Below are 13,087 nucleotides of genomic sequence, written 5' to 3' on the forward strand. Positions count from 1 at the left end.
TTTCATCTGACCACATGACATTCTCCCAATCCTCTGCTGTATCATCCATGTGCTCTCTGGCAAACTTCAGACGGGCCTGGACATGCACTGGCTTCAGCAGCGGAACACGTCTGGCTGCGGGATTTGATTCCCTGCCGTTGTAGTGTGTTACTGATGGTGAGCTTTGTTACTTTGGTCCCAGCTCTCTGCAGGTCATTCACCAGGTCCCCCCGTGTGGTTCTGGGATCTTTGCTCACCGTTCTCATGATCATTTTGACCCCACGGGATGAGATCTTGCGTGGAGCCCCAGATCGAGGGAGATTATCAGTGGTCTTGTATGTCTTCCATTTTCTGATGATTGCTCCCACAGTTGATTTTTTCACACCAAGCTGCTTGCCTATTGTAGATTCACTCTTCCCAGTCTGGTGCAGGTCTACAATACTTTTCCTGGTGTCCTTCGAAAGCTCTTTGGTCTTGGCCATGGCGGAGTTTGGAGTCTGACTGTTTGAGGCTGTGGACAGGTGTCTTTTATACAGATGATGAGTTCAAACAGGTGCCATTCATACAGGTAACGAGTGGGGGACAGAAAAGCTTCTTACAGAAGACGTTACAGGTCTGTGAGAGCCAGAGATTTTCCTTGTTTGAGGTGACCAAATACTTATTTTCCACCCTAATTTACGAATAAATTCTTTACAAATCCTACCATGTGAATTCATGGATTTTTTTTTCACATTCTGTCTCTCACAGTTGAAGTGTACCTCTGGTGCAAATTACTGACCTCTGTCATCATTTTAAGTGGGGGAACTTGCACAATCGGTGGCTGACTAAATACTTTTTTGCCCCACTGTAGGCACCAAGGAACCGTGTTAGCAGAGCATATAACTGATTACTGAAAGGCTCAAAATGTGCTATACAAATGACTAACCGCAGCAGCACGGTGGAAACATGAGCCTGAGGCAAAAAAACCCCGGTCTGTGTCCTGCTTTCATTCACTACAGCAGTCGGGCAGATTTCCAACACAACTTTACAATCACTCATAAACAGGTCCTGAATGTAACAGGAAAAATAAAATATATAGGTGTCTAACTAAGCCTACTTAAAATATATACCTTTTCCTCACAAAATAGCTGATCTGTCTAAAGATTTTCAGTCTAAATGCATTTAGAGTTCAAAAAACAAAGCTTGCACTTGAATTTGCTCTGCCTGGACTGGTTTACTTGTTTCAGTTTAGTTTTTAATTAAGTTTTCTGTTTTGGATGTGGGGGATCTGAAATGTGTCCAGATCTCCTCGCCGTGATTGTTATCCGCTGTACAATAACAATATACTGGCCACATTAAAAAGCCCGAGCTTAAAGTATTAAACTGATGAACTGTAAAATGAGATTCACTGTACTGGGTTGTATAAACAGGTCTTTGTTTCGGATTCACTCCTCCAAAGTAACAAAGTCACTCTGAGTTTATGAGAATATGTGGGGGTGGGGTGCATTTTCAGTTGCATGAAACATGTCTCGCTTCAGCATAACTACAATGGCTCATTGTTTTATTCCCCAAGGTAAAGGTGATCTGATTTCCTGTCCATAGCTCAGTTTATAAGTTCTGAAACAAGCCAGCAGGGGGCAGGCTCCTCTTGTTGCATAAAGACTTGTAGTTGCATGGCACAGTGTCTGTAAACAGTCTTTGGCTCCATTGCTCTGTAACCAGAGCAAATGCTTTCTTGATGACTTTACTGACCCAGCTCATTTTGTATGTGATTGAGTCATAAAGAAGGATGAATCAGGGTACACCGGCTGGAGCAGTCAGCATCCGGTGGTGCTTAGTTTCACAATCAGCTCCAGTCTCTGACAGTCCCTGAAAGCTCTGGCGACAAAGGTGAAAATGCTGGGGGTCTTCACTTACAGCCTACGATACAGTGGTTACATACATAAAGTATCAGTTGTGATTGTATTGTATTATTGATTGCGACATGTGTAGTAATAAATGAGCGAATAGTGAGATTACACGTTAACATCAGCCAAAAGATAACATCCTTCATTGAATCTGAGAAAAAAAAAATGCAACAGGCTTGTCACTGTGGACGTGAATTCAGCACCGATGCGCGATACGTCCCAAAGAGGTGGTCCCAGTGCGTGAAGAGAGGGGCGTAATTTATGATTTGCAAACTGTGGTGTGCGTGGTGGTGGGGGGCTCCTCCCAGACAGGGCAGCAGTCTGTGCAGAGCCCAGGGCAGGTCGTAGCCGCAGTGGTCCTCCACGGCAAGCCAGGTGTTGATGAGGTGGAAGAGGGCCTCGCTGAGAGGGTGACATCCCACCATCCAGGCGCTGCTCAGAGACAGCAACAGTAGAGACAACAGCTCGGCCGAGCTGCAGTCCTGAGCTGCCAGAGCGAAGGGAGTGTGGTGCTGGTGGTGCATCTGGTGGATGTTGCGGTACAGCCAGGAAACTCTAAGGATGAAAACCCACACACCGATTATGGTTACAGTGGTGCTGTAATGGAAAATTACTGGAAAGCAGTGGTGGAGCAGGGGGGTGGGGGGGTGGCATGCTGGGCTTAAGCCCGGGTTGTTTTGTCAGAAGCCCGGGGTCTTTTGGAGTGTAATTTTTTCATAGTTAGATGCCTGGCTGACAACTGTATAAAGCAAAAAAATACGCACAATATTCAAAGCACATAGTGCACACTGTGCACTATGTGAATTTACGACTGTGCGTAAATCCCCCCTAATATTAGTATGATCCGAGCTCAGGCACTAAGCGGGGGAGCTGCTGCCTGCGAGTGCGCTGTTGGAGAAACAGAGCCAGGCAGACAGAGGAGAACTGAAGTTTGACCAGGTACCAAAGCAAATCATTCATCCTGTACAAATAATGTAAATATGACGGTGTATCACGAAAGATTGATGTTAAACTGATCACTTGACCCATATTACGTTACTTGCTCTTCAAGTGAATCAACAAATGGCGAAATGAAAAGCCGAACAACAACAATGCTGTTTCTTTAGAGAGTCTTAGCTTACACGTGTGTTTATTTCATATTTTCAGTTGTTACCCTCCACGGCTAAATAAATCGGTTTCAGTAATGTACTGATATACAAGAATGGACATAAGGAGCTTCTTTCAAAGAAAAAACTCTGGTAGTATTTTATATATTATGCTTTGTATGTTGTTCAGTATATTTCTATGCAAAACAAGAGGAACTTCAATACACAGCAGTATATCCACAGTTGAAACCAGATATTTACATACACTTTATGGAAAATACAAGAACATCAATTTAGAGTAAACTTGTTTTGTTTTTGGATAAATAAATATTGAAATATCTTTTGGATTAGTTAAATGTCAGAATAAAGAGAGACAGAGCTGTCTATTTTTTTATCACTTTCATCAAATTTAGGAGTACATGTACACTAAGTTTATTGTTAATTAACAAGAAAACTCCAGACGATTCCATTCTGAGCTGAAGAAGCTTCTGATAGGTTCGTAGAGTCCATGTGAGTAAATTGGTGGCACAGCTGTGGATGCATATAAGGCAAAACACAGAGCCTGTTTCTTTGACATGGGAAAATTAAGAGATGTCAACCAAAACACCAGGAAGAGAACTGTGGAGCTCCATAAGTGTGGCTCAAGTTTGAATACAATTTGGTGCCATTTAAAATTAAGAAATACAGACAGTTTCTCTCTTTACTCTTAAAGTTAACAAATATGTTTTTTATATTTATCAATCTAAAAAAATAAACATTTAGTCTGATTTGAGGTTACAATTAAAAAAGTGTTTGTGTTTTGATCTGAAGAGTGTGTAAATATCTGGTTTCAACTGTATATTTGATGATTGTCAGCACAAAGAGGGAGAGAGAGGAACAGAGAGGGAGAGAGAGGAGAATGAGGACAGAACAGAGATGAACAAGAGCAGGTGAGACACACATGTTAGTCAAATGGTTGTTTACCAAAAGTATCACCGTATCATAGGTACTCATGTATCTCGTACCTAGTGTTTCTTTTTAGGTTTGCTATTTTTCAAATTCTACATTTATTAAGTTATGCAGGCTTGTTTGCACAACAAGGATAAATAATTATATAAACTTTTCTCAATCTAAATAGTGGACTTTGGTAGAATTAAAAAATAAGTGTAGTGCGGGTCTATGAAGATTTTTAGTGCTACTATCATCTAGTTCTGATTCTGGTTCTGTCTTAGTTAAGTGCTCAGTAGTCCTGATTTTGAACTGTTGTAGTCCTGTTTTAATTCCGGATCAGTTTTGGGTCTGGTTGAATTGGGGTTTAGTCCTCGTGTCCTGATGCAGCCCTGATTTTGTTCTGCCTTGCTGCTTAATTAAAAAACTAGTTTAAGGTGTCCTGCACATGTGATATATATTTTTCCCTATATGAAGTCATTTCTTTTTGAACAAAACTCAAAACAGAGCCAATTAATCTTTCAGTCATTTCTACCCCCCCCCCCCCCCCCAAAAAAAAAAAAAAAAAAAATCCCACATGCATACTACCCTTTAGGGCTAAGCCCCTGGTGTTTCAAATGTCTGGCTCCGCCTCTGCTGGAAAGTTCTCAGAAGTCAGAATTATATAATATCTACAGACAAAAACAGAAAACGAGTGCTACTGGTACTTTAACTGGCACTGTTAGAGCCAGTGTTACAGCTATTAGCCGCACAAGTGATTTATCAAGGGCAAAGATCAGGAACCCAACACTGATTTTATATTGGAATGATGTGAATAAAGATACTGTTACTGGGAAGCTGGAGTTCATGCTTGACACTTCTGGCGAAGTGGTTTACATTCTTTCTAACGCAAGAAAATCCTTTGTAGGACAAAAAACCCGAAATCAGTCCTTAAAATGTACATGCGTAACAAGTATCAGCAGCGGACTCTCTTGTTTTCTCTCTGGTCTGCTGTTTAAAAGGTCAGAAAATAGAGCAAGTGCAATCATATAAATATCTCAGGACCGTAATAAACGTAAAACTGAATTATGATTAAAATTGCAAATCGGTCTGCAAAAAGGGTCACCAGCACCTTTACTGCCTCAGGAAACTTGCTCGTTTCCACATTGAACAATTTGAACTTTGTTTTATCGTTCTTGTATTGAGTCCGTTTTATCTTTTGTTTGGTGCCATGGTTCGGTCAGACCTCTGTTACAGAGGAAAACTCACTGAATCAGATAGTGAGATGGTCCAGTCGTCTGATAGGTGAGTCACAGCCATGTTTAGCCTCCCTGTACTCTAAACAGGTAAGGATGGCTTTATCAATTATTAAAAATGGTTCCCGTCCTCTATAGGGTGAATTTTCAGCTTCTTCCCTCGGGACGGAGCTGTTATGTTTTATTTGATTCTTGTCTAATAAAAAAAAACATGTGTCTGTCAGGTTACAATAGGTGTGTGTGTTTTGTGAAGGGATGCCAAATGTTATCATTTCTGTGTAAAGCACATTTCAAAAATAATTAAAGCGTTAAGCAGCAGCAGACTGGTGCAGACAAACCCTCAGGACCTCACAAGCAGCCCGCTGGACCGAATGTCTTCTTTTAAACCCGGGTTCATGTTGGGGGAGGAAGGAAGCCCAACAAATGCGCGTGCTGCTCACCTGTGCATGACGTAGTGCCACATGAAGAAGAGCATGTCAAAAAGCAGCAGGCATGCCACCACCTCCACGCAGAGCTGCCAGCAGCTGGGGGCCACATCAGGTAACTTGAGGTTTATTAGGGTGTTGAAGAGCGCAGTGACGGGCAGGACCACGGTCACGTATTTATACAAAACCCTGCAGAAACACTCTAACCATCGGCTCAGAGACGGCGGCGGACCCGAGCCCGCGGTCATCCTCCATGACCGAACCCGCTGACAGACGCTCCCCAGCGCATCCAGCGCGAGGAAAGGTACGCAGAGCAGCACGTGCGCCAGGAACGCAAAAGACGCGGGCAGGAACGGTGAGCGGAGCACGTCCTCCTGTCCGCTCTTCACATACTCCCACAGCCCCAGGAGGACAGGCGCCTGTGCCTCTCCATACTCAGTGCAGGGTACGACCATCACGACCTTCTAACCATAGTCTCGTCCTCTACATCCTCTCATGCGTGCGGCCGTTTTGACCAGATGCTCTAAAAGGATCTGTATCCTCCTTTAAATGTTTTTCTTCCCGGAGAAGTAACTTAGAGCTGCTCCACAGGGAGAGACACGATGCTGTGGGTGGAGCTTCGTTTCTTGTGAAAAGGTGAAGTAAATCCTCAGATTTCAGTGCTGGGATTAAAGGGGAATTCTGAGACAGGACTGTCACTTTTTCTTTTTTTCCCAGCCATCCACTCCTCCGATGACGCCCGCTGCGGTGGCTGCTGGTGGCTTCACTGTGCGCACATGGCTCTCAGGGTCTATAAATGTGCACCGACAGGAATAAAAACGATTTATTTTCTTGTTTTTCCTTTTTTCATACCTTCTCAAGAGCGTGTTCTCGTTACGCATATTTAGACTTGAGGTGCTTTATGTAACGGTGGAATGTGATTTTGATTTAACATATGTGTTATTCTGGGCTTGTTCAAAATCACTACCCTTTCAGCTTGTTCGTGGCCAAAAGTGGCCACCAACAGATTAGGTCTGTAATTTTTATTATTTTTATGTTTTGTTTTGTTTTTTGCCATTTTTTCTGCATAAAGCTTTTAAGTAACTTCATTTCTTTTTAAAATTCAATTCAATTCAATTCAATTCAATTCAATTTTATTTATATAGCGCCAAATCACAACAAAAGTCGCCTCAAGGCGCTTCATAGATACAGAGAAAAACCCAACAATCATATGACCCCCTATGAGCAAGCACTTTGGCGACAGTGGGAAGGAAAAACTCCCTTTTAACAGGAAGAAACCTCCGGCAGAACCAGGCTCAGGGAGGGGCGGGGCCATCTGCTGCGACCGGTTGGGGTGAGAGAAGGAAGACAGGATAAAAGACATGCTGTGGAAGAGAGACAGAGGTTAATAACAGATATGATTCAATGCAGAGAGGTCTGTTAACACATAGTGAGTGAGAAAGGTGACTGGAAAGGAAAAACTCAATGCATCATGGGAATCCCCGGCAGCCTACGTCTATTGCAGCATAACTAAGGGAGGATTCAGGGTCACCTGGTCCAGCCCTAACTATATGCTTTAGCAAAAAGGAAAGTTTTAAGCCTAATCTTGAAAGTAGAGATAGTGTCTGTCTCCCGAATCCAAACTGGAAGCTGGTTCCACAGAAGAGGGGCCTGAAAACTGAAGGCTCTGCCTCCCATTCTACTTTTAATTACTCTAGGAACAACAAGTAGGCCTGCAGAGCGAGAGCGAAGTGCTCTAATAGGGTGATATGGTACTACAAGGTCATTAAGATAAGATGGGGCCTGATTATTTAAGACCTTGTATGTGAGGAGCAGGATTTTGAATTCAATTCTGGATTTAACAGGAAGCCAACGAAGGGAAGCCAAAACAGGAGAAATATGCTCTCTCTTTCTAGTCCCTGTCAGGACTCTTGCTGCAGCATTTTGGATTAGCTGAAGGCTTTTCAGTGAGTTTTTTGGACATCCTGATAATAATGAATTACAGTCGTCCAGCCTGGAAGTAATAAATGCATGAACTAGTTTTTCAGCGTCACTCTGAGCCAGGATATTTCTAATTTTAGAGATGTTGCGCAAATGGAGGAAAGCAGTCTTACATATTTGTTCAATATGTGCATTGAAGGACATGTCCTGGTCAAAAATGACTCCAAAGTTCCTCACAGCGTTACTGGAGGCCAAGGTAATGCCATCCAGAGTAAGAATCTGCTTAGATACCATATTTCTAGGCTTTTCAGGGCCGAGTACAATAACCTCAGTTTTATCTGAATTAAGAAGCAGAAAGTTAGCGGCCATCCAGGTCTTTATGTCTTTAAGACATTCCTGCACTTTAACTAATTGATGTGTGTTATCTGGCTTCATGGATAGATAGAGCTGTGTGTCATCTGCATAGCAGTGAGAATGTATGCTATGTCTTCTAATGATACTGCCTAAGGGAAGCATGTATAATGTAAACAGAATTGGTCCTAGCACTGAACCCTGTGGAACTCCATCATTAACCTCAGTGTGTGAAGAGGACTCTCCATTTACATGCACAAACTGGAGTCTATTAGATAGATATGATACAAACCACTGCAGCACAGTACCTGTAATACCTACAGCATGTTCTAATCGCTCTATTAGAATATTATGGTCAACAGTATCGAATGCTGCACTAAGGTCTAGCAGGACAAGCACAGAGATGAGTCCACTGTCAGAGGCCATAAGAAGATCATTTGTAACCTTCACTAAAGCTGTTTCTGTGCTGTGATGAGCTCTGAAATCTGACTGAAACTCTTCAAATAAGCCATTCCTCTGCAGATGATCTGTTAGCTGTTTGACAACTACTCTTTCAAGGATTTTTGATATGAAAGGAAGGTTGGAGATTGGCCTATAATTAGCTAAGACTGCTGGGTCTAGAGATGGCTTTTTGAGTAAAGGTTTAACTACAGCCAGCTTGAAGGCCTGTGGTACATAGCCGATTATTAGAGATAGGTTGATCATATTTAAGATCGAAGAATTAATTAATGGCAGGACTTCTTTGAGCAGTTTTGTAGGAATGGGGTCTAAAAGACACGTTGATGGTTTGGAGGAAGTAATTATTGAAGTTAACACAGAAAGATCAATTGGAGAAAAAGAGTCTAACTTAACATCAATGGTACTAAGAGTAGCTGTAGATAATATTACATCTGTGGGATGATTATTGGTAATTTTTTCTCTAATGATAAAAATTTTATTTGTGAAGAAGTTCATGAAGTCATTACTAGTTAACGTTAAAGGGATGTTTGGCTCAAAAGAGCTCTGACTTTTTGTCAGCCTGGCTACAGTGCTGAAGAGAAACCTGGGGTTGTTCTTATTTTCTTCAATCAGTGACGAATAGTAAGATGTTCTGGCTTTGCGGAGGGCTTTCTTATACAGCAGCAAACTATTTCTCCAGGCTAAATGATGATCTTCTAAATTTGTGACATGCCATTTCCTCTCCAGATTACGAGTCATCTGCTTTAGGGTACGTGTTTGAGAATTATACCACGGAGTCAGGTACTTTTGATTTGAGACCTTAGTTTTCACAGGAGCTACAGTATCCAGAGTCGTACGTAGTGAGGAGGTGAAATTATTAACAAGATGATCGACCTCTGTTGGGGTAGCGTTCAGATAGCTACTCTGCTCTGTGTTGGTACAGGGCATTGAAGATGATAACAGTGGGTGGATTATATTCTTAAACTTAGTTACAGCGCTTTCAGAAAGACATCTACTTTGATAAAGTCTACTCTCCACTGCTGTGTAATCAATTATTGTAAATGTAAATGTTATCAGGAAATGATCAGACAGGAGAGGGTTTTCAGGAAACACTGTTAAATGTTCAGTTTCTATGCCATATGTTAAAACAAGATCTAGAGTGTGATTAAAGTGGTGGGTGGGTTCTTTTACATTTTGAGAGAAGCCAATAGAGTCTAATAACAGATTAAATGCCATGTTGAGGCTGTCATTTTTAGCATCTACATGGATGTTAAAATCACCCACAATAATTATTTTATCTGAGCTCAGAACTAAATTAGATATAAAGTCTGAGAAATCAGACAGAAACTCTGTGTAAGGCCCAGGTGGACGATAGATGATAACAAGTACGGTAAGACTGGTTTCTGAGTTTTACAGCTGGGGTGGACGATGTTAAGCATCAGGCTTTCAAATGAATTAAAAGTCTGTCTTGGTCTTTCATTAATTAATAGGCTGGTGTGAAAAATTGCTGCCACACCGCCCCCTCGGCCTGTGCTTCGAGATTTCTGGTAGTTAGAATGACTCGGGGGTGTTGATTCATTTAAACTAACATAATCATCCTGCTGCAACCAGGTTTCTGTAAGGCAGAGTAAATCGATTTGTTGATCAATTATTAAGTCATGTACTAACAGAGACTTGGAGGAGAGAGACCTAATATTTAATAATCCACATTTCACTGTTTTACTCTTTGGTTCAGATGTGGATACTGTATTGTTCTTTCTTTGTGATTGTTTATGTTTAAGTTGTTTGTTGCTGGTTTTTAGTTTGTTTTTTGTCTTTTTGGAAGCTGACACAGTCTCTATGGAGATGGGTTTTTTTTTGGGGGGGGGGGGGGGGTAGCAGGAGGAGAGAAGCTGCAGAGAGGCGTGTAAGACTGCACGCCTCTCTGCCTGACATTATAATTATAATAATTATTTATAATTATTTAACTCATTCACTGCCATTGACGTCTATAGCCGTCAATGGCAGTGCATGAGTCAATGGGTTTAACTCATTCACTGCCAATGGCTGGCAGTGAATGAGTTAATAAATATAAAATAATTATTACTTTTTAAATTTTAACCCTTTAAACACCAGTTTGTTTGTCCATTGCACCAGCTGGAAGATAACCTCAAATCTCGCAATTTTATATAATTGCATTGCTACTGAAATTTCTTGTATTATTAATAGTAGAGTCTGGGGCATGTAATTGATTCTCATCAACATTGATTATAATGGATTGTTATTTTTGTGCAGAGAGAGCAAAAACATAAAAACTCCCTCTCAGCTTGTTCGTGGCCAAAAATGGCCACCCCTTGTTTACGTTTACAAAATGCTATAAAATTCATATATTAAGAAAAATTTCCACCTTTTTTTACTTGATTTTTTAGATTGTGCTGTTCATGAAAATCAAAATTTCATTCAAATTCAGAATTTTAACCCTTTAAATACCAGTTAGATCACATAATCCTAGGAACTCATAAATGGAAAAAATCATAAAACCCCATTTTTTCCCCCAAATAAAACATGCCATCTGATTTATTATCTACCCATGGTGGAGGTTAGATGTATAGCAATAATTAACAGTATCAGTGACTTTTATACATCTTTGTTTTTTTGTGCAGTGACAGAAAAACATAAAAACTCCCTCTCAGATTGTTCGTGGCCAAAAATGGCCACCCCTTGTTTATTAAATTTCCACTTTTTTTGACTTGATTTTTTAGATTAGCATCAGTGCTGTTCATCAAGACCAAAATTTCAATTAAATCCATAATTGTAACCCTTTAAATACCAGTTAGATCACATAATTTTAATGATTTACATAGGGATAAAAGCATAAAATCCCCATTTTTTTTTCTAAATAATACATGCAAACTGATTTATTTTCTAACCATGATGGAGGTTAGATGCATAGCAATAATTAAAAGTATCAATGAGTTTTATGCATCTTTGTTTTTTTTTGCAGTAACAGAAAAACAAAAAAATCCCTCTCAGCTTGTTCGTGGCCAAAAATGGCCACCCCCTGTTTATTGTTTCCTGTTTCCCCTGTGCCAGTTTTCATTTGAGGAGTGACCAAGAGTTTGTCCTCGGAGCTCCTCCGTCAGTTGGAGTCTGAACCCCTTTCCCTTTTTTACTTCCTGAGAACTTCCAGTGTTGTCATCCAACATGCTATATATTGCTTTATTCTGGTTTAGGCTCACATCTCCACTTCATCTATAATCCTCCAATCCTCACACCTTTGCCTCCCGTGCAGGTTTGTAAGGGTGCACAGCAGCTAAAAGATCTCCTTTGTTATAAAAAAGTCAAAAGTATATCTCAGGCTGCTAGTGCAGGGAACTGCATACAGGGTGACATCTGGTTTGATACCAGTGGGTACTGGATTGTAGAGCAGTCTCTCTTCAGTGGGACCCACATGGTTTTCCTTTCATGAGGGATCCACTCAGTCACCGGCTCCTCGGTCTCAGAAAATGCTCCTATGTTCTTTTCCATCAGCTGCTCGGCCTCCACCTCCATGCCCCCAAACCCCAATCCTCCCCCAAAGAAGAGGATTCACACACTGGCTAGTACTCATCTTCAGTGGTGATGCAGTCAGCCTCTTTGGAGATTGTCCCCTCATCTTCTGGAGAGGAAGTTTCTTCATCTTGGGCAGATGTCTCTTCTTCAAGGGCAGAGCACTGCTTGCTGTCCTTGCTCTCTGACCAGATCATATAGACAGTGCTTGAAGCAGTGATGACCTTCTTGCCATATGGCCAGAATAAATGATCTGGAAGCTGTTAGGCTTACTTACAGCAGTAGCTCTGTCTGCACCTGCAGAAACTCCAGGACACGTTTACAAACAGTGTTTGTCGTTGTTTGTGCTGCAGCTGCAGCTTTGAACTCTACAAAGTGTCCTGTAATTAGGTTTCTTTTTTGGTTTTTGGTTTTTTAGAGTTATTTTGGGTATGGCATCTTTTTATGAAAAATACAAGAGTAAAAGTGCTTTTAACATGTGCTTCAAAGCTAAGTTTGACTGGGAACCTCAAAGCTCAATAGCCTGCATCCACAGAAATTCACTGCAGCCTATGTAATGTTTGATGCGTCATTATTTATTCCAGTCTACGTCAAAATTGTTTCATTATTTTGGTCCATTGGAGTGTGGTAAGCCATCAAATGCCGCTACTAGAAACTCGGAATATTACATGAAATTGCTTGCTTGGCCAAAAATGGGTAAATGATGTAATTTGGTAAAAAAAAAACAAACATTAAAAACTACAATTTTCATGTGTTGAGTTTAGAATAAAAGCAATTTTACCTAAACCGCATGTTATAGTACTGTCAATAACAAGGAATCAAAAAAGGTGGTTATAATGGGTTTCAATTGGCCAAAAATGGCCACGATAGAGTCAAGAGGAACAATTTGGTGTATAGTGAATATTATTGACATTATTAAAGGAGGGAAACCCTCACAAAAAACGGATAGAGCTGTGGAGCAGCCAAGGGAATAGACTGAATTAAAAATTACCTCACTAAAATATAATTTATTATACAAAAACAGTTAAAAATGTAAAAGGAATTAAAACAACCCTGGCCAGGGAAAACACACAATAAAAATCAATAAAACACAAACATTAAAAGTCCAGTGGCGTCCGCCACGGCGTAAAAGTCACTAAAAGTTAAAAATCCAGCCAATCAGAGCAGAAGGGGAAACCCGGCGGCGTCCTCGCCGTCCTATCAGTGTCTCTGCTTCGGCGTGCCCGGATGGGCAGAGCTCTTAATTCTGCCCGCCGCTTTCCTGTAGCACGCCAATCGGCACCAGCCCGTCTCGCCGTGGGAGGTAGGGCGCT

At 41.1% G+C, this 13,087-nt stretch overlaps 1 protein-coding gene across 1 annotated transcript; it reads right to left on the reverse strand.

Annotated features, from left to right (window-relative positions):
- Nucleotides 1-704: 704 nt before the first annotated feature.
- On the reverse strand, nucleotides 705-6,348 carry ch25hl3 (cholesterol 25-hydroxylase like 3). The gene is made up of 2 exons (XM_085293473.1): nucleotides 5,553-6,348; nucleotides 705-2,420 (listed from the first exon to the last, which is right to left on the reverse strand). Exons 1-2 carry the CDS (start codon nucleotides 5,990-5,992, stop codon nucleotides 2,045-2,047), a joined length of 816 nt encoding a protein of 271 aa, XP_085149599.1. The 5' UTR covers nucleotides 5,993-6,348; the 3' UTR covers nucleotides 705-2,044.
- Between the last annotated feature and the right edge of the window lie 6,739 nt (nucleotides 6,349-13,087).

The sequence above is a fragment of the Mchenga conophoros genome, linkage group LG12, assembly GCF_057382185.1.
Source record: "Mchenga conophoros isolate Kocher_MC1m ecotype Shallow Benthic linkage group LG12, M_conophoros_male_GT1.1, whole genome shotgun sequence".
Lineage (NCBI taxonomy): Eukaryota > Metazoa > Chordata > Actinopteri > Cichliformes > Cichlidae > Mchenga > Mchenga conophoros.